We start from the raw sequence: 20,974 nt of genomic DNA, 5'->3' as shown, positions 1-20,974 counted from the left end.
TCTTAGTGATTCACACTAAAAAGAAAGTTTTCAGAGGAGAATCAAAGCTATTTAAGTCATCAGGTTATAAGCACCAATTTAATCACTCCTTTTAAAAACTATTACAATATTTAACATCTAAATTTAAATTGGTGAGAGGTAAGAATTCAATTCAGTAGTCTATCACTAAAACTACCACAAATAACAGTTAATATTCAAAGAAACTAACTGAAAAGTATTTCAGGGAAATATTCCAAAGAATTTCACAAAGTAAGATAGTCTTACAGTCTTTGGTACTTAAAATATTGCCTATTAATAAACAGCAGTTTATCAATATTTCTGCATGACCTTAGAATCAAGACACTAACAGGAATTATGAGATGGAAAACATCAACAAATTGATCAATCTATGCGTATTTATCCTAAGTATCTACTACACACACACAAGAAACTGGAAAAATACAAAGAAATAGTAGACTTGGCTCCCACCTGATTGATGTAATAATCTCATGAAACAAAACATTTATGCGTCTATGTTAGATAAGGAAACTTATCTAACAATACGATTAAACAATAATACAAGGTACAAAAACCCAGTGGTAGGAATAATAAAATCAAATGTGTGGCATTGTCACCAGAATTCTGAAGAAGGGAAAAAGCAAATCCAGTTGAGATGTTTAGAGAGGCTTCATGGAAAAGGCAGAATAAGTAAGCTTTAGGTAAGATATGGGGAGAGGAAAGGACATTCTTGGCAATTTAGTAAGCGGAAAGATGGAAGGGGGATGGAAAGTGAGTTTAGGTAACAGTAGAGAAGTTTGGATGGTGTGAAGAACAAAGGGAGAATGCAGGAAGGCAGGCGAAGGGCCAGATGGTAGATAGTTTTGATTGTTCCACTAAGGATTGGGGCATCTTAGGATAAGTGGTACATCTTAAGTGTTGAAAGTTTGTAATGTTTTGAAGGCAGTGACTTTAGTAAGTGACAGAGAAAGAACCAGTGTATATTTCTGTTGTACACTTTACATGGACGCACTTTGTAGTGTGTAATTTATACCTCAATAAAGCTGATTTTTTAAAATTTCAACAACTAAAGTCAAGGATATTCCCTTTATTGGAAATTCCATTACCATGCCAGTATGATGAAATGCACTCAAAGTCAAGCTACCATAATTACATAGCCAATTCCATCAGAAAAGTCTAACTGTTCTTCCTACCGCAAGTTCATCTGTTCACAACTACCCTGCATGTCACTGGGAAGTTAATCTTCTAAAAGTACCCTTCTGAATTAGGTACATCACCTGCTTTAGAAACTCTAAAATACCGCCACAGTCTATTCTCCCAAAAAAAAATTAAGACTTCAACATGAAATTTACGGCACTCTAGAATTTGAGCTCTACCATTCTCATTTTATTTTTCACTATTTTCTATACATAGACATATACCTTTCTTCAAACTGCACTACTTAATATTTTTCTAAACATGCTTTGTCTTTTCCCAGTTCCCATGCCTGTCCTCAAGTTGTTCTCTCCAACTGATGCATTCCTGCCTCCACCTTAATCCTACCTATACTTCAAGACCTAATTCAAATGCTAATCTTTAGTATGGAGTCTTTTCTCAAGGTCCCTTCCAGGTATGTTCTCTTCATTCTCTAAACTTCCACTTAAGTTTAATTGCACCACTCTTATTTTGTCCCAGTGAGTTACCTTATAAGAGGTACCTTTTGACATGACTTATCTCCCTGATGAGATTAAATATACGGGAACTAAAAACATCCCCTCTATGTCATTAACAGGAGAGTGCCTGCCCTAGAAAAACGTCACATGATCCATAAGCACATAAAAATAACTGATTACAAATCATACAGGATAGCTAGAAAGACAAGCTTAGCACATGATATTCACTCAATGCTTGTTGAATGATTATTTGAATATCGTGAATACCTGGAAAGTCATTCACACATAAGTATACAAATAAGATGGGAATCTTTATAGGTTTAAAAAAATAAAGGAATTTTACCTTTTCAGTTGTAAGAGGTTTTGCAGGCTTTTCTGGTTCCTTTTCTCTCTTTTTCTCTTCCTTTTTTTTTTCCTTTTCTTTCTAAAACATAGTCCAAAATTTTGATAGTAAGCTTACTTTTTTAAAAGGTCAACTTTTAACACATTTTTTATTTTATTAGTTTGAATCATCATTTGAGAGAGAAATATTCAATGATGACAATATCCAGGTGATACTGAAATATAAAACTAAACAGCAAATTAATACTTTCATTGATGTTATATATTGATGACACAATAAAGAATATCAGTTCTTTTAAAAAAAAAAAAAAAGATTAAGACAAAGTAAAACAATTTAGAACTTCTTGTATATTTAGGGTTTGTTTTGTGTTTGTCCTAAACAAGTAAGACCTCTGTTCAATAAATTCTCACTATATCCTTACATAAGGTTAAAACTTCTAAAAACAATCATAAAGTTGAATTTTAAATAAGAAGGAAAATAAAGTAACTGATGGAACAAAATTCCTTATCACATGGATGAAAAAGAGATTATAAAAGGTAAATATAAGGGAAGAAGTATAAAGTCACTTTTAAATTTTAAGGATCACCAAATACTTTTTCAGTCCATTTCATAGCTTTTTGACTAAAAAAGGGCAAATACAATAACTTTCTCAGGAAAAAAAAAAAATGTTGAAAATAGTTCTTGGGGACCAGAACCAGTTAACTAGTATATTTATAAGCCATGGCAGTCAAGATAAACTACAATGGTATTATGATGTTCACAATTTTCACCCTGCCTACTTCCCAAAAGAAGAAACAGGATATACTAATACTAAAAACTTGACTTTAAATGGCCACAAAAATGTCACAAAAAAAAGAAAAATGAAATAAAGAGGGGACAAAGAATATTCATAAGCCATTTAGAAGGAAGAGGGGACTAGAAATCTAGAACTGGATGACTACTGCAACTGAGCACTGACCTAGTCCTTCATTTCTTGGTTGCAAACAGAAGATAAACTGATCAGCCTAGAAAAGGCAACATGATAAAGCCACAGAACATAGTCAAAATACCTAAAGGTTGTGTTTGCACCTGTGCTTTTAAGACAGTATTGGACAAAACCGCTCTCTGAGTAGAATTTTTGTTGCTTGTAAACCAAACCAGCAACAACCTCATTGACTGAATTATGTCCCCCCCCGCCCCCCCCCCGCCAAAAAATGTGTGTATCCCCTTGGTTAGGCCCTGATTCCCAGTACTCTGTGGTTGTCCTCCGTTTTGTGATGGTAATTTTATGTTAAAGAGGATTAGGGTGGGATTGTAACACCCTTATCAGGTCACATGCCTGATCCAAAGTAAAAGGAGTTTTCCTTTTACTTTGGATCAGGCATGTGACCTGATAAGGGTGTTACAATCCCACCCAAAGTAAAAGGGGGTGTTGTCTGCACCACCTTTTATCTCTCAAGAGATAAAAAGAAAGGGAAGCTAGCAGAGATTGAGAACCTCATACCACCAAGAAAGCAGTGCCAGGAGCAGAGCCCGTCCTTTGGACCTGAGGCTCTTGTGCTGAGATGCTCCCAGACCCAGGAAAGACTGATGACAAGGACCTTCCTCCAGAACTGACAGAGAAAAAAAGCCTTCCCCTAGAGCTGATGCCCTAATTTGGACTTGAAGCCCACTAGACAGTGAGAGAATAAATTTCTCTTTGTTAAAGCCATCCAACTGTGGTATTTCTGTTATAGCCGCATTAGATAACTAAGACAAACAATTAAAAAAAAAAAAAAATCCTGTTGCCGTTTGCCGTCCAGTTGATACCAACTCACAGTGACCCTGTACGTCTGAGCAGAACTGCACCATAGGGTTTCCAAGGAGCAGCTAATGGATTTCAGCTGCCAAACTTCTGGTTAGCAGCCACAGCTCTTCACTACTGTGCCATCAGGGCTCAGGAAAGATAATACCTATAATTAATAGGCCAAAAGGCTTTGCAAAACCATTCACATAAAGTTCAAAAATAGATAAACCATGCAGTTTAGGAATGTGTATATTAGTGTAAAACTATGAAGAAAAGTAAAGAAGTGTTGACGATAAATGTCAGGATGTTGGTTAAGGGATGGGACTATTTATAAATAGGGTAAGTCCTACAGGGAGCGTCTGACGTGCTGACAATGTTCAATTTCAACACTGGTGAGATGGTGTTTATAATCTGTCATTAAACTAGACATATGTTTTATGTGCATTTCTGTATTAAAAACAAAACATAAAAGGGACTAAAAACCTCAAAGAAAAAAAAAGAACTCCGCAAATTGTAAAACAAAATTGTAAATTTAAATTGTAAAGCACTACCCATACATAAGACACTATAATTTTATTTGTTGTCTGGTACAAAAAAGAGGAAAGACAGACCTTAGTCCCGATTCCAAGTTCTAAAAGGATTTCATAGCAAAGATCTTTATTAATATAAGGCATGAATAAACAATATCTTCAACGGCAATTTTAAGAATAGCAGAAAAAGAGTGGTTAGAAATGGGCTCCTGAGGAGGGAATGGGCTTGGTTACAGGTGGGATGCTGGCTGGAAAGAAGCCTGTTTTGTGGAAGTTGTCCAGCTAGAAGGGTAATTTAGACTTTTAGGAGAAAGAAGAGGGAAGAGAAAACAAGAAGGCAGAACAGGCAAAAACCAATCACCACGGACAGCTGCTTGGAAAGCCTGAACAAAAAAAGCCTCATAGTGTACAGACCAACCACAAGATGAAGATGTGGAACCAACAGAGTAAGTTTTGGTCTTTGTTGTGGGAGGGACCACTGGAAGCATCAGACTACTCTGCCATCTTGGCCCTGCCTCTGCCAGTAATGTTTTCTATAGGTAGGAAAGTGACCAGATACTGTTATAAGGAGCAGCATAGACAGAGAGACAAGCAAGCACAAAGGGAGGAAGATAGACGCCATGTCATGAGAAGATTGCCAAGGAACCAAGGAACGCCAGGGCTTCAGAAGCTGAGACAAGGATCTTCCCCCAGACCTGGCAGAGAGAGAGAGAGCCTTCCCCTATATCTGGTACCCTGAATTTGGATTTCTAGCCTCTTAACTTGTGAGAAAATAAATCTTTGTTCTTTAAAGCCAAAAAAAAAAGCAGAAAAAATTTTAAAGTATTTCTCTCATTATCCTTTTCTTTTAATAACCCTTAATAAAAAGCAATGAGTGTAAGAGTAATTCACAAGTCAGTGAAAGCTTTTGTAAGAGGGCTAACTAAGCTAACTCTGTCATTATATTGTTTTGTGGTAACAGGAGGATACACGAACTTCCAGAACTCAGACAGAGTTTATATCCAAGGCTCCCTTAAACTAAGTTCTCTAAAACCATGTGTTTCGATAATGCTTTTCAGGAACAGAATAAAAGTCAACACAAAGCCGAACTTTCTGAATGTTTGAAGTGCTAAAAAACTGAAGAGCAATCTATATGCTTTTGCTACCAGATGACCATGTGTCAAAACTGGCATTTTGCTTTGAACATTAAGAACACTAACATAATCTAACAGTTGGGTATATTTCAAAGTTGGGTATATTTCTCAAAACAGATTTTTAAATCTGTTCAAGTGCCTGGATATGAGCTTGACTGAGAGTCCTTGGACTTCATACCGGACATAAGGAAGCTGTAACCTTTTAAGGATAACTAGACATTACCTGGAGCCGTGGTGGTGCAGTGGTTACGAGCTATAGCTGCTTACCAAAAGGTCAGCAGTTCAAATCCACTAGCTGCTCCTTGGAAGCCCTATGGGGCAGTCCTACTGTGTCTTATAAGGTGGCTATGAGTTGGAATCCACTCAACGGCATTACCTACTGTGACTCAACCATTTCCCAAATCAAAGCTTTCATTTCCAAAACACAGCTACCACTTATTAAGTACTTCTTATGAGCCAGGCACTGTGATAATCACCAAACACCTTATTGTCTAATTTAATCCTTACAACAACTCTCTGAAATAAATGTTGTTACTGTCCTTTTATACATCAGGAAACAGCATCTTAGGAAAGGAGAAACCAAAGCAACATAACTAGTCAGTAGCAGGTCTGAGGGGCTGTACAGTCCAGACTATCAATTCACTGTGCCTCCAAGGGAACTTCACTATTGTTCTTCCTTACAACAGCAGCTAGTATTTATGGAACTCTTACTATGTGCAGGCACTGTTTTGACTCATTTAGTCTTTAAAACAAATTCATGAGGTAGGTAATATTAACCCCCACTTTATAAGAGAAAAAGATATATGTGATGTGTAAAAATCATTTATGTATCATAAAATGTTTTCTAAATATCATTAATAAGGTTTGGTGAGGAAAGCAAAGTAATTGAACATTCTCACTAATATGCTAGGGATGAACTGCCCCGTAACCTTTCAGAACTGTTATTTCTCAAGGAAGTCAGTGTCATGAGACTGGGGAAGAAGCTTGTCTCCCTAATCACTAGGACTGCTGAGCATATATTAAATCACTAAAAATAAAACAAATTACTTAGCTATTTTTAATAAAGGGAGAGCATGATCTGATGCCCTTTAACACTGGAATTCAGTTGGCCGAATGTGAGTGTCATTAGCTCTGATTCTGGCAGTGGTTATTATGACACAGGCGTTAAAGTAACATGAATAGTACGGGACCTATCTAAACTCAGACCAGGCAGTTTGATCCACAGATGAGTCCCACCTATAGAATCAAAAGCTGCTGAAAGATCAGAGTACCATGAGAACCTAACCTAGCACACCGTTTATCAAGAGTAGGCATCGAAAAAATGTTAGTTAAAAGAATGCCTCTTTACGTTCAGTGTAACAACAACAAAAAAAAAAGCCACAGAGTCCAAGGAAATTAAAACCCTCAAATATTTGTAGGTATAACTTTAAAAATACATAATGGTAATATTATGCACTTTAAGGATCCCACCCCAAGCATATTCAAACAATTATCATTTGATTATGAGGAACTCATGACTCCATGCTACATATATTTTACCTGTATGATGGGTATTAAAAAAAATTAATTTTCTTCAAATGCTTCTAATTATAGAATCACAGAAATAAAAATTTCTTTAAATATAAGGTAGTAATGAAAACAACAAAAAAAACTAATTGCTTTTTAACTATTGAGATATACCTATTATAGCAAAAAGTCAGTCATTCTAAAATTAAATATAGATTAAAGTCTCTAATCCTATCTGTGGCATAGGAAAATACTCTAGAAAACGCATTTAACATATTTAATACAGGGGGCCATTCAAAATATAAGTAAGTACTATAGTGCTACCAAGTTACGGCACATCACAAAAGGAATAATGCAGCTGGCTAAAACACTACCATACCTCCAATTTGTTTTTCTCAACAGCAGCTTGCAGAGAAGGAGAGGATACCAAAGGCTGAAGAGGAGCATCAGAGGAAGAAATCTGTAGAAAGGAGATGAAAAAGACAGGAGAGGAAAAAAGAAAAAAAAAAAAAAAACACAAAAAGGATGTAATCAAAACTGATAAGCACATGAATAAACAAAAATCGGTGTATTTCTGAGATACAGACGTGCTTAGAATCATGTTAACAAAGGCATCAAGACAGAAGTACTGTTTTTCAAATTTCATGCGAAATTTATAAAACAAAAGGATTTATTAAATGTATCGATTTAAGACAGATTTCATTAGGATATAAAATATAAAATGTACTCAAGGTTCATACGAAAAGTACCTGAAAAATGAGCAAGCTTCTCTCATTGCTTACTTTTAGCCAGTGTTACTACTGGAACACTAATGCCTCAAGGCATAAAGACACATTATCCCAAACACCAAGAGGACAAAAGAGTTTGTTCTTACTTACAAATAACTGTTTTAAGAATCAGAAATGAAACAGTTGGCAATAGTAAAAGAGTTAATTAAAATTTTTAATCAACTATGTAAGAAAACAGAAAAGCGCTAGGAGAGAAAAAAAGTGGATGAATGTAAAATAACAGCTGAGCAGCAGACAGACTTATTATAAAGCAATTTATACACTTTCTTCTTAAAGATCAGCACACAAGCCTACCATTTCCAGTGCTGTACTTGCTGAATTACCCCCAAAGCAGTATAAGACAGTTATACATGCAGCAGATGCAATTTACATTTACAAAATGGGTTTCATCTAAAAGCTTTTTCACACATCTGCATAACCCATTTCTATATGCGTAGTCGATCACTTTAATGGAAGCATATCTTCCTGCTCTCTTTACTGCCAAAATATAACTGAAATACGTTTACAAAATGTGTAATAGATCTTTGGAGCCATAAAACTGACATCTCTATATTGCCCCATCAAATCAACAGTGCCTATGAGGAATTTTTAAAAATAAAAGCTGCTATTAGAGATAGGTCATTATGTACTGTTAAAACGACATTGAGAGACGACAAATTCTCATTCAGTCTGTTTATTATTAGTTACGGTATTAATTTTGTAATCACAACCAAGTATCAGTTAGCTCTGTTTTAACTACGTAAGCTGGCCGTTTAATAACTATACAGTGTTGCTATGAGTCGCAATCGATTTGATGGCAACAGGTTTGTTTGTTTTTAATAGAAATTATGCTTAGAAGAAAATATACAAAGAAATCTAGATCTTTCCTTAAAAAAAGTTAAAACTGTCCCTTAAAGCCTTACTTCAAAGATGGTTTGTCCTATTATTTACTTGCTAAAACCAAAAAACCAAACCTGTTGCCATCGAGTCAATTTCGACTCATAGCAGCCCTATAAAATAGGATCCTTAATTACCACTTCATATAGAAAAAGCACATAACAAAATCACTTAAAAAGATGATAACTTGTATCATAACATTTTCTTTGCCCAAAATGTAAATACTGAACATAACAATATATAACGGGGAATGGCAACAAGGGTTAAAAAAGATAATTTATTATAGAAGTATTTGTTCTCCTTTTGAAAAAATGATAAGCTGACATAGCCACTTTTAAAATTCAGAAGCAGGAATATAAAACTCTATTCAACAAGTCACTTTAAAAAATTTTAATGCAAAAAAAATAGCTTTAACATGAGAACTAAAATCATAAAATTCTTAGAAGAAAATATAGGGAAAAAGCTTCAACATCTTGTTTTTGACAATGGATTCTTAGATTTGACACCAAACGCATGAGCAACAAAAGACAATATAAATTAGACTTCATCAAATTAAAAACTTTTGTGCATCAAAGAACTTTATCAACAAAGTGAAGAAGCAACCTACAGAATGGGAGAAAATACTTGGCAACCATTTACCCAGTAAGGGTTTAACATCCAGAATACACAAAGAACTCTTAAAACTGAAAAACAAAAAGTCTATCAAACCAATTAAAAAATGGGCAAAGGACCTGAACAGACATTTCATAGAAGAGAATGTTCAAATGGCCAACAAGCACATAAGAAGATGTTCAACATCATTAGCCATTAAATCTGCCGTCCTCGAGTCGTTTCAGACTCATAGCGACCCTACACCATACAGCAGTAACGCCCCATAGGGTTTCCAGGCTGTAACCTTTGGGAGGCAGACTGCCACATCTTTCTCCTGCAGAGAGGCTTGTGGGTTTTAACCATCAACCTTTCAGTTAGCGGCCATGTGCTTAATTACTGCACCACCAGTGCTCCTTTATTAGCCATTACCTGTTGCCGCCCAGTCGATTCCAACTCATAGCAACCCTATAGGACAGAGTAGGACTGTACCTTAAAATGTCTACATTTTATGCTTTGTAAATTATACCTTAATAAAGTTGATTTTATACAGTAAATAAGCAGAGTAAGATACATATGTGAGCAAGGAACGAAGAAAGAGAGCTGGAAGTGTGAGATGCTACAGAACACAGACGCAGAAGATGAGTTTAAAAAAAAAAAAAGGACAGAGGAAAAGAAAAAGAAGGAAGCCCCGGAGGCAAGGAAAACAAGGTACTCTTGAGTCCTCTTTCTAAATCTCTTAAAACCATCTACTTCTTTCCACCTCCACTAAGCACTCTCATAGGAAATCACCAGCCACACTCAACTCCTTCTGGTTCTGACTCTCCTGCCTGCTCTTGCCAGTCAGCCACAGCGAGAAACATTCTTCTGTCTTTTCAAAGATTACACAGAGTACATTATTTTCTTAATAAATTTTTTTCAATCTTTGCTACTGCCACCCTTTTTTAAAACAGAATAATGCTATGAAGATTAAATTTGGTGCTCTAAAACACTGAAAAAAATACATGATCAAAGAAAAGTACATTATGGGTTAACTGCTAGCAACAGACTGCCTCAAATCTACTTCAGATATTCTTAGATAGGTTCTCTAAGGGGAGATTTTTTTCACAGGCGTTCTGAAATGGCCATCTGTATTTTAAGGCCTAAAGTTCCATGTGCTACCTTGGTATCTTTGAGCCTCATAGGGCCCTGAAAGCCTAACTCTGAGCTCCTCTCCTCTTACCAGATGTGCTCCCCAGCCAGCAGGAAAGGCTCCCCACCCAGCTAGGTCCCCTATCAGCCAGACCACCTGCACCCAACCTGGTCCTCACCCTAACAGGTTTCACCTCCCTGCCAGTTCTCAAAATTATTCAAATAAGTCAATCACATTCTCCCAAAGGAATCAGGGTACACCTTACTCTCTTGTTACTACAAAGCTTGCCTCCACAGCCTCTGTTGGTTCACTCTGCTCCCCAGTGTAAATTCCATGTGATCTTGGATGGTATGCAGTATACTCCCCTGAGTCGTGAGTATATGGGACTAACAATGTGGTGCCAATCTCATCTGCCCAGTGTCAGATGCCATGTGTTTGGCCATTCCCAGAACCCTAGGGTAGGACACCTTCCCTCACCAATGGTGTGAGGAGGATATGAATAAAACACTATTCCATGAGCTTTCAAACTATCATGAAGCTCAAGTTTTTTAGAATCTAGAAATAATTTTAAAAATAAGATTTTTGATGTCACTGACATTCCATGGCATGTCTTGTGTATAAAAGCTGAAAACGTACCTAAACCAAACCCATTGCCACTGAGTCGATTCTGACTCATGGCAACCCTATGGGATGGAAAAGAACTGCCCCATAGAGTTTCCAAGAGTACCTGATGGATTCAAACTGCCAGCCTTTTCGTTAGCAACCATAGCACTTAACCACTACACCACGAAGGTTACTGAACTATTAAATAAATCATACAAAAGACACCATCAATAAAACTCATCATTGCTGTTGTCGTTAGGTGCCGTCGAGTCGCTCTGGACTCACAGCAAGCCTATAAATGACAGAATGAAACACTGTCTGGTCCTGCACCATCCTCACAATCATTACTATGCTTGCAGGCACCACGTCAATCCATCTCATTGAGGGTCTTCCTCTTTTTCACTGATCCTCTACTTTACCAAGCATGATGTCCTTCTCCAGGAACTCATCCCTCCTGATAAATGTCCAAAGTATGTGAGATGAAGTCTCGCCATCCTCGCTTCTAAGGAGCATTCTGGCTCTACTTCTTCCAAGACAGGTTTGTTTGTTTTTCTGGCAGTCCATGGTATATTCAGTATTCTTTGCCAACATTATAATTTGAAGGCATCGATTCTTCTTCAGTCTTTCTTATTCATCATCCAGCTTATGCAAAAACTCATCATTAGGAGGTTAAAAGGCTTTGATAAATTTAACCAAGAACCACAGCCACCAAATATATAGAAGAGACCTAAATCTTAATATGTTAACTTCAAATCTTTGGCTAAGTCAGAAAGAAATGCATAGAATTCTGGAAAACTTTCAAAATGTGTCTTTCAATTGCCACATGTAATGGATTGAATTGTATCCCCCCAAAATATGTGTCAACTTGGTTAGGCCATGTGTGGCTGTCCTCCATTTTGTGATTTTCCAATGTTATAAATGATAATCTCTGTCTGTGGTTAAAGAGAATTAGAGTGGGATGTAACACTCTTGCTCAGGTCACCTCCCTGATCCAATGTAAAAGGGGTTTCCCTGGGGTGGCCTGCACCACCTTTTATCTTACAAGAGGTAAAAGGAAAGGGCAGCTAGCAGATATTGGGAGCCTCATATCACCAAGGAAGCAGTGCCAGGAGCAGAGCCCATCCTTTGGACCTGAGGTTCTTGTGCTGAGATGCTCCCAGGCCCAGGAAAGACTGATGACAAGGACCTTCCTCCAGAACTGACAGAGAGAGAAAGCCTTCCCCTGGAGCTGACGCCCTGAATTTGTACTTGAAGCCTACTAGACAGTGAGAAAATAAATTTCTCTTTGTTAAAGCCATCCAATTGTGGTATTTCTGTTACAGCCGCATTAGATGACTAAGACACCACATCAAGTCATCTTGCAGGTTGTAATTCTGATGAGAATGTGGAGGGATTAATCAAACAGAATTCAAAACAAAATTTTGCTAATGATCTAAAATCTTATAGTCAGGTTTGGCTATTTATTTTTCTTAATTACCCACCTGCTTAGAGTTATTTGCCATCACCACTCTCTTTCCCTTCACAATGTAACCATCATCACAATAACATTTTTTAAGCACTGATTACATGCTAGGCACTCTACTAAGAATACAGCACGCTTTAACTTACTTAATTCTTACAACAATTATGAAATGTAGATAGATACTATGATCATCTCTATTCTACAAAAGAGGAAACTGAAGTTGTAATCCAAAATAGCAACAAAGAAAACCGACCAGAAACTATGCTATTTTATACTAATCCTAACTCACCACCTAACCATTAATCTAAAGTTTCTCATTCCTACCTTGAAAGACATCTAAAACTCATTGCAACGGAGTTAAAATGACTTGAAACTACTGCTCACATGTATTAAATAACCAATTGTACAATCATCAGTTAATTTTAACAGAGCTTAAGAAAACTTCCAGTGCCACCTCATTTTATTGTAATATAATACAGAAACATTGTACCTACAAAATTTTTAAGGTGAAATAATTGATTTTACTTTTGGTGTACTAAACATCAGTTTAGTATATAAGAAAAAACACATGAAAATGTTACTGCTTTTAAAGCTTCTACTCAGTTATATGGCAAATGATCAAAAAAAGATTGCATCTGAAATTCACACTGGATAATTAAATTAAAACTGTTGTGTGCCACAAGCTTGAATATGTACTCCAACTGAGTTCAAGTGGTTAATTCTGAGAGATGAGAAGTAGCAAAGGAGGCAAGAAACATACGAGATAAAGTGGAATACAGCAGACATCTAGAGAACATTCCAGCTAACAACAGAATACACATACATTCTTCTGAAGTGCACATGAGCATTTTCCAGGATAGACCATATGCTAGGCCATAAAATTTAAACAAATAGAAATCTGCGCATATAATGAAAACCATTGAATGAGACACTTCAAGTGGGTGAACTGTATATTTGAATTGTATCTCAATAAAGCTATTTAGAAAAAAAGATAAATTGGAACTAGCATAAGTGAGCAATCATTATTAAGTCATCAACTCCCAAAGATTATCAGCTATTCTCCCAAGACAGAGTTGAGGAAATTGAGAAGTCATAATTAAATATGGATTAAAGTTATCTATATATTTTACTGTCCTAGTAGATTTTTTCATTTTTGATGTGAAATAATGTGAAAATAAAATATATGAGTGGGGCTTGGGGAAGGGAGCCAATGCAGGAAAACAGCAAATAATGTGGCAGCTCAACTTTATCTACAGTTCAGCCTTATTTACTCAAGACCTGCTGTAGCTCCTAGAAACTCACTTTATCACTGTGCTTCCAGTTATGATTCACTACTGGGTAAGGGGGAGGTGGGAGGACAGATGCCTTTCCCTTGAGTGTGGGCAAAGCTGTCAATATGATAGATTCCACTCCCTTAAGTTGCTATATAACGAAGGTGAAGGAGTTTTGTAAATGTAATTATAAGATCCCAATTCAAATGACAGATGAATTAATCTAAAGGGAGATTATTCTGGGTGGGCCTGGCCTAATTAGGTAAGCCCTCAAAGGGGGCTGGACTCTTTCTCAAAGAAGAGTATCAAAGTATTAGAGAAATAATGCTGCCAGCCTTAAAGTAAGTTTCCATGTTGTGAGAGGAGAGGGCTGTGTGGCAAGGACCCGAGACTGATCTCTAGGAACTGAGAACGGTACCCATCCAACAGCTAGGAAGAACAGCCCATAAGCCTGGAGGAGGACCTTGAGACTCCGATGAGATTTAACTCCTTTATTTCAGCCTAGCAGAGGACCCAGCTAACCCTATACCCAGACAACCTACAGAAACTATGAGATGATAGCTATGTGTGACTTTAACCTACCAAATTCATAATAATGTGTTAAACAGCAAAAGAAACCCAACAGAATAACCATCATCTTACTCAAAAAGGTGCAAAATGCTCAGCAGACTGGCATTCAAGTCCTCCACATAATTCCTATTTGACTTTCAGGACTTATCTCCTTATACATTTATTCTCTCTCTAATCTGTCCGCCTCTGCTAACCCTCTTTCACACTCACTAGACAGAAGAGCCTTGTAACCTACTCACCAATCACCCAAACACCAAAAAATACACCTCAACTCTCCCTCCTCCTCATCTCACTTTGGCCCTGATGAAAGGAAATGCTCCTTCAATCTGAAATATTCTTCCTGCATTAGTAACACGTAGCCCATTTCCTCTTTGCTGAGATTCTACTTTTCTTTTAAAGATCATCTCAGATCCATCTCCTTTAAGAATCTTCTCAGTGGAAATTAACTGCTCCAACCTAAATCCTGTATTCCAACAGCATTTTCTCTCTTCTATTATAACAGTTACCACATTCCACTTCGAATACCGTTTGTTGTATATGTGCAGTACACGTTAACAATGTTTGTTTGCTGTATGCTTAAACGAACAAATAAACGAAGGAGCAACCTCAAGGGACTTTAACAGACAATTAATGTCATACCTAGTTTCAAAGCAAGATGCCAGTACAAATCTCAGGAGGAAGTGAGGGAAGTATCAAGGTTGATAGAAACGAACTCAAACAGTCCGTGTTAGTGCCCAGCACCATGCAGTTATTCTAGAAGACGCAAAATAACAAAATATCTTTTTTTCTTTTAAAAAGATTATGAATAACTAAAAAATTCTTTCTAGTACAAAAACATTCCTAACTGGAATATATTTCGTTTTTGTTTGTTTTCACCTTTACCTGAACTTTGCTCTTCCCCTTCAAGCCTCCTCCCCTAAGTCATACTTACAGTGTCACAGCACTCAAAACTGTATGGTCTATAGCATAAGCACCCTCCATAAAATTGGGACACGTAACCCTTCCACACACACACTTTCTCAAAAAGTATCAGGTTTATATGATCAGACACACTTATTAACAGCTTGCTGAACCCACACTCTTCACAATTACAAATAAACTGCTAAGAATGAAGGAAGTACCGTACTAACCACTCTCATATTCTACATGATGGATTCAGGTGGGATTTAGTTTACAGACACATTAAACGGCCAGAGGAGCAGGGGGCAGTATTTTAGGAAAAAATGGCAAACTCTGCCACCGTTTGGTTGTGGTTTACTGCTTTGTAATTTGGCACAACAATTATTTTGAAATATTTATGGTGTAGAACGGCAAAAAATTCATCAGTGTTTTAAAAAAAAAAAAGGCTAAAGACCTCCTGCCTTTGTCAGAGAAACAGGGGTAACTTCAGGTTCTTACCGCAACAATCTTGTTTAGAACAAGGAAACAAATTAAGCGCAGTAACACATACTACAGCACTAAAAAACGACAGTTAAAACAACAGGAGACAAACTATAAAAATCAAATACAAAAACTATAAAATAATTTGGAGCCATTTGATACAGGATTAACAGTAAAGCCAAGCATAACAGCCACTCAAGACATTTCTTTATTATATCAAAGTACAGCTAGTACACAAACTATCCCTCCTTAGATATCCCCCTAGCACTTAATTTATATCCTATTTAGGGTACTTATATTTTGCCTTATATTGCTTATTTTTTTAACCTGGTCTTACCCCTACTGAAAAATTAAATCTCTTTAAAAACAAGTGCCATGGCCTCTTTGTTTTGGTATCCTAGGAGACTGTGACCATAATAAATTATCGATATTTATTAGACTGAATTTCAATCTATTGCTGAAGAAGAAACAATGAATATAAATATGTAGTGTAATTCTTAACAATATGTAAGATTAGTTCCTTGCACATTGATCACTATGAACGAAAAAAATATTTTAAACTTTTTAGAATATAAGCTTGTTTTTAAATCATTATTTTGCTTTTAAATTAATAGGTACAATATATGTTCCTTTGGGTTTGACTTAGGAGATAATACTGGAACCATGGAAACCCTGGTGGCGTAGTGGTTAAGTGCTACAGCCGCTAACCCAAGGGTCGGCAGTTCAAATCTGCCAGGTACTCCTTGGAAACTCTACGGGGCAGTTCTACTCTGTCCTGTCAGGTCGCTATGAGTTGGAATCGACTCGACGGCACTGGGTTTTAGTTTTTTAGTTTTTTTTATTGGAACCATTATTCCCTGTCCTAGAATGTGACCCAGCTGGGGCTGGACTTGAAAGGATACACAAGGACACATCAACGGGGCCCTGAGGTATAAAGACAACATCTAGGACAATCTTGAAAAACATCTTTTAGGGAATCTTTCATATAAACAAATCATAAAACACAGCACAAAAGACTCACATACTTTCTACTCATATTTTTTTTTGCTAGCCTTCAGTGAACAGTAAGATTTGTTGGATCAACCGAGGACCCTCCTGATGTCACTGTCAATACTGAAACCTGTACCAAGGATTGTTAAGAAAGACAATTCAAATTGTAGGATCACACTTTCTGGCCAATCCATGAAAAGGTGAAGCTTTCAATGGTTTTGTCCATTTGTAATGTTAATGTATAGTGATGACTCTGTAACGTTCCTTGGACTTGGACAGACATAGTTATGGCAGCATGCTTGTACGCTTTCCCACTTTTGCTTATTCTGTAACATTTCCTTGGATTTGGACAACATTAGGTCTGGCAGCATGTTTGTCCACTTCCCACTTTCGCCTTTTTGAATATATGCCAAATAAAACTTTCTTTTTGCTTTACTAAATTTTGTGATGTTTTTATCCTACAACAGGTTAAATATAATTTTTGTGACAGAATATTTTTTCTAAATTTTCACTAATGATACTTAAAAAAAAAGTTAAGATTTTTTTTACGGTAAAATAAAATATATTAAAATATCCCTAGTTTTTTGTGATTTGATTGAATGTTTCAGTATAATGCTGCTCCATGTGTCCTGAAAAGAAAAATCCAGTTTGAACACAAAATGAGAAGAAACGATTCTCAACTGTTTGACAGATGACTTAACCACAGGATTAGTTGATTTACTGCTTGCTTATCAATCTAGGAATCAAAGGTCAAAAAACTATTTCAACAATATTAGCCTTTAGACTGTAACTAACTGTGAAAAGAAAATGTAATGAGAAAAAGAACGAAAATAAACAGCTGATACAACACGTGATCACTAAAGTGAGTTCTAAACTATCAAAAAACCATTGGCATTGAGTCGATTCTGACTCATAGCAACCCAATAGAACAAAGTAGAACTGCCCCATAGGGTTTCCAAGGAGCAGCTGGTGGGTTCGAACTGCTGTTCATTTGGTTAGCAGCCGTAGCTCTTAACCACTGTGCCACCAGGGCCCCTCTAAACTATTAGGGGTACCAAAACGCTTAATAATAACCAACCAAATTGCCATGTTTTAATGTAGTTTTGGGTTACTGGCTTCATGCCAGAAGTTCTGCAAATGAAATTAAACTGCTTTAAAACAACCCACCAAAACCCTTAGGGAAGGGTAAGTTTACCTTTTTGTCATTCATTTCTAGAATCTATCAACATAATTTTCCTTCCCCTTTTTCAATTAGTAGCTTTATCTTTATCCAAACTTCATAAAGTAACGTTTAAGAAATTATTAGATTCATTTTTATAATACACTCCTTTCTGAATCGAAGCTGTTTCACAAGAGCTTGTTAAAATTATGTGATAAAAAATTCAAAATTTTAAACATATATAACTAGTATATTCTTATAACCAAAAACTGAGCTGTACTGTATGTTTAAAGCTTGAGATCTAAACAACAAAGATCAATTGAAAAGAGATTCAGATTTTACTTACATTTGTAATAGCTATAGCATTTTTATCGTAGTATTTCTTCTTTTCATATTTATCTCTGATGAAAAATTCCACTGCTCTGAAAACAGATAACTTAAGGAAAAGTTTGAGTTCACTGAAATATATATTCACCTTTACTCACCCCTCTCCACAAAGCCTAAACTCTAAATTTAATTTTCCCACTCCCAAATCTATGGTTTCTCTCATACTATTTCTGCAACTAAATTCTGTAACCTATTTCTCTTTCAGGCAAAGAAAGTCTACCTCTTTTTCAGGAAGTCTTCCCATTCAACAAAAACCACCCGATCCAATTCTTGAAAGGAAATTAACTGACAGTAATTCTCAATCCCACTTCACCTCCACCCCTCACCCTGCCAGCCAAACTCTAATTCAGAGTCATTTGGATTTTCAATATAAGAAACAAACACACATGCACAGACCCACAATGTACCGGACAGACACTGTGTACTATCTGTTGTACATATTTTGTTTCCTTTAATCTTCCTCAACCTAGTATAGGGCATATTATGATTTTCACATTATAGATGATGAATCAGAAACTTGGAAAGACTAAGCAACTGGCCCAAGGTAATATACCTACTGTGTGATTCCAAAGCCTAGGTTGCTTCTTTTCCACTATATATACTGTTTCTGCGTGTATCATATAAGATTCTTTGTGTATTAGAAAAATGGTGGTCAATTTTTTCCTTGCTAAGCTGAGGAATGGTGAACACAAGGAACTAGCAAGAAACTAAAATCAAGGTCATTACTGTTTAATTTTTTGAAGTTGGTCAGACTAGCCTTATCCATTAACAGTTAGCATTTGTAGTGAGATCGGAGAGTTTAGAGTTAATTGAACATAAATGACTTCTACTACACAATCACTGATTTATCATATACCACTAAAATGAGAATTTTTTTGTCAGGGGTTCTTAACCTTAACTAAAAAAGATTAAGAACCCCTGACAGAAGAATTCTCATTTTAGTCAGGCAAAACCTGTGGACCCCTTTCCAGGATGGTGCTCTTCAATACATAAAATACATAGAATCACAAAGGAAACTAATTATACTGAAACGTAAGTATCTCTATGGATGCCCAGGTTAAGGCATACTATGCTCAAAAGAAAGTTGCCTAAAGTGATAAAACAATAAATTTTAAGTCAATTATGCCTTATAAGTTAACAAGAACCTTTTAAATTAGTGGTCAAGGCAAAAGTAATAGAATGGATTGACAGACAGTAGGTATTGGAAAGTTGAGGCATTATGAAAGCATTTGAAAAGAGGCCAATGGTGAAAGGGAAGGCAAGAAGGACAGGAAATCTAGCCATTCAATTTATTGTAAACTGAATGATGAAAGGTTATTTTTAAAACAGTTTTCTACAATCTGAGCACGTAAAAGGCACTTCAACATTACCTTCTTTTTTTGCTCTTAAGAGCCTATGAGGTAGCTGCCACTTCAAAACTAAAACCAGGGCAGAGAAAGTTTAGTAATGTGCTCCCAGTAAAAAGGGGAGCTCTGATTTGAAACCAGGAAATTCTGACATCTAATTTCTCAGGGATGACATTACTGATCATCATATATTAATTTGTTAATCAGTCGGTTTATCTCTGCTAATCATAATAAATGCTGTAAAATCTAGAGAAGAGTGTCAATTACTGTATTGCTTTGAAGAGCACCTTCACTTTACGTTAGCCTTAGAAACTCTTTGAAGTAAAAGCCCCAGAGCTGCCTTAAAGGCTGTTTATTTAGATTTGTAAACATTTTGGCAGCTGATTTAACACCAAAAAATTACTATAATATGCCAAGATTTTCATAAAATGAAATAGTTATTTGCCAAATTATTAAAACAATTTCACATGTATATCAGTTGAACGTTAAGTTTGCCTATGATTGTAAACGTGCATTCAATATTACATTTTTCTATTAGGAAAAAATTAAAAAGCCGGCTTTTTGGAAAAGGTGTCTGAATTTAGATATACCAAGCAATTACCATTGTAGAGACAACTTTCTGTTTCCATAGTAGGGGTGGGAAGAATTTACTAAGACTGATAACTGCTTTTACTTCAGATTATATGAAATATACTTTTGGTCTAAAAAAAGTATATATGCATAAAAAACAGTAATTATTCTTACTGTTAAACTATATATTCTATAACATATTAATGTGTGTGTGTGTGCACATTAATGTTACATAATATGCAGTTTTTTTTTAACCTAAAACATTAATTGGAAATCTAAATTCTTAAAGCACAACTTTTATGTTTAACCAAAGTACACCACAAAGTCAATTTTTAAAATTCCATTTGAGTTACCCGAGCTGTGATTTAGAGAATATGCTATGTCCTTGGCCGAACACTGTTTCTACACGCCTCTTAGAGCATACATGCCAGTCTTTATATACATTTTTGTACAAGGTCTCAGATGCAAGCCAGTTCATTGTTACTTCAATTAAAGAAACAATAATTTGTTTTAGGGGTTGAAAAACTTTTTCTTAAAGGGCCAGATGATAGATATTTTAGGTTTTGAGGGACAGTTTATGACTGGGACAGTTGATTATATCGCAACTACTCAACTCTGCCTTTGTAGCAACAAAGCAGCCATGGATAATTCATAAATGAATGGGCATGGCTGTGTTCAAATAAAACTTTATTTACAAAAGCAGGCAGGTGGTGGTGAACAGATTAATGTCACTGAATTATATACATAAGGATGGTTGAAATGCCACATTTTGTTATATATACATATCCATATATATATAAAATCACAATTTTTTTTTTTTTAAAGGAATTACTGAAGGCAACAATAGGATGGGAATGGGTAAGGTGTAAACCAAAAAAACCAAACCCAGTGCCGTCGAGTCGATTCCAACTCATAGCAACACTATA

The 20,974-nt window shown here is 36.1% G+C and overlaps 1 protein-coding gene across 5 annotated transcripts in view; it reads right to left on the bottom strand.

Moving 5' to 3' along the window:
- Positions 1-20,974, bottom strand: part of SMAP1 (small ArfGAP 1) — a 205,276-nt gene that overhangs the window by 79,494 nt on the left and 104,808 nt on the right. For 4 of the 5 annotated variants that reach the window (XM_064287895.1, XM_064287900.1, XM_003404401.4 and 1 more), the window contains 3 exons: positions 18,092-18,167; positions 7,306-7,386; positions 1,993-2,073 (listed from right to left, as the gene is read on the bottom strand). In XM_064287895.1, the coding sequence (XP_064143965.1) occupies positions 1,993-2,073; positions 7,306-7,386; positions 18,092-18,167 (238 nt within the window). The remainder of the gene's footprint in view (positions 1-1,992; positions 2,074-7,305; positions 7,387-18,091; positions 18,168-20,974) is intronic. The other variant, XM_023544453.2, reaches the window with a different exon arrangement.

Source organism: Loxodonta africana, chromosome 1 (genome assembly GCF_030014295.1).
Source record: "Loxodonta africana isolate mLoxAfr1 chromosome 1, mLoxAfr1.hap2, whole genome shotgun sequence".
Taxonomy (NCBI): Eukaryota; Metazoa; Chordata; class Mammalia; order Proboscidea; family Elephantidae; genus Loxodonta; species Loxodonta africana.
The sequence above is the reverse complement of the archived record's forward strand: the minus strand, read 5'-3'. Positions and strand labels throughout refer to the sequence as shown.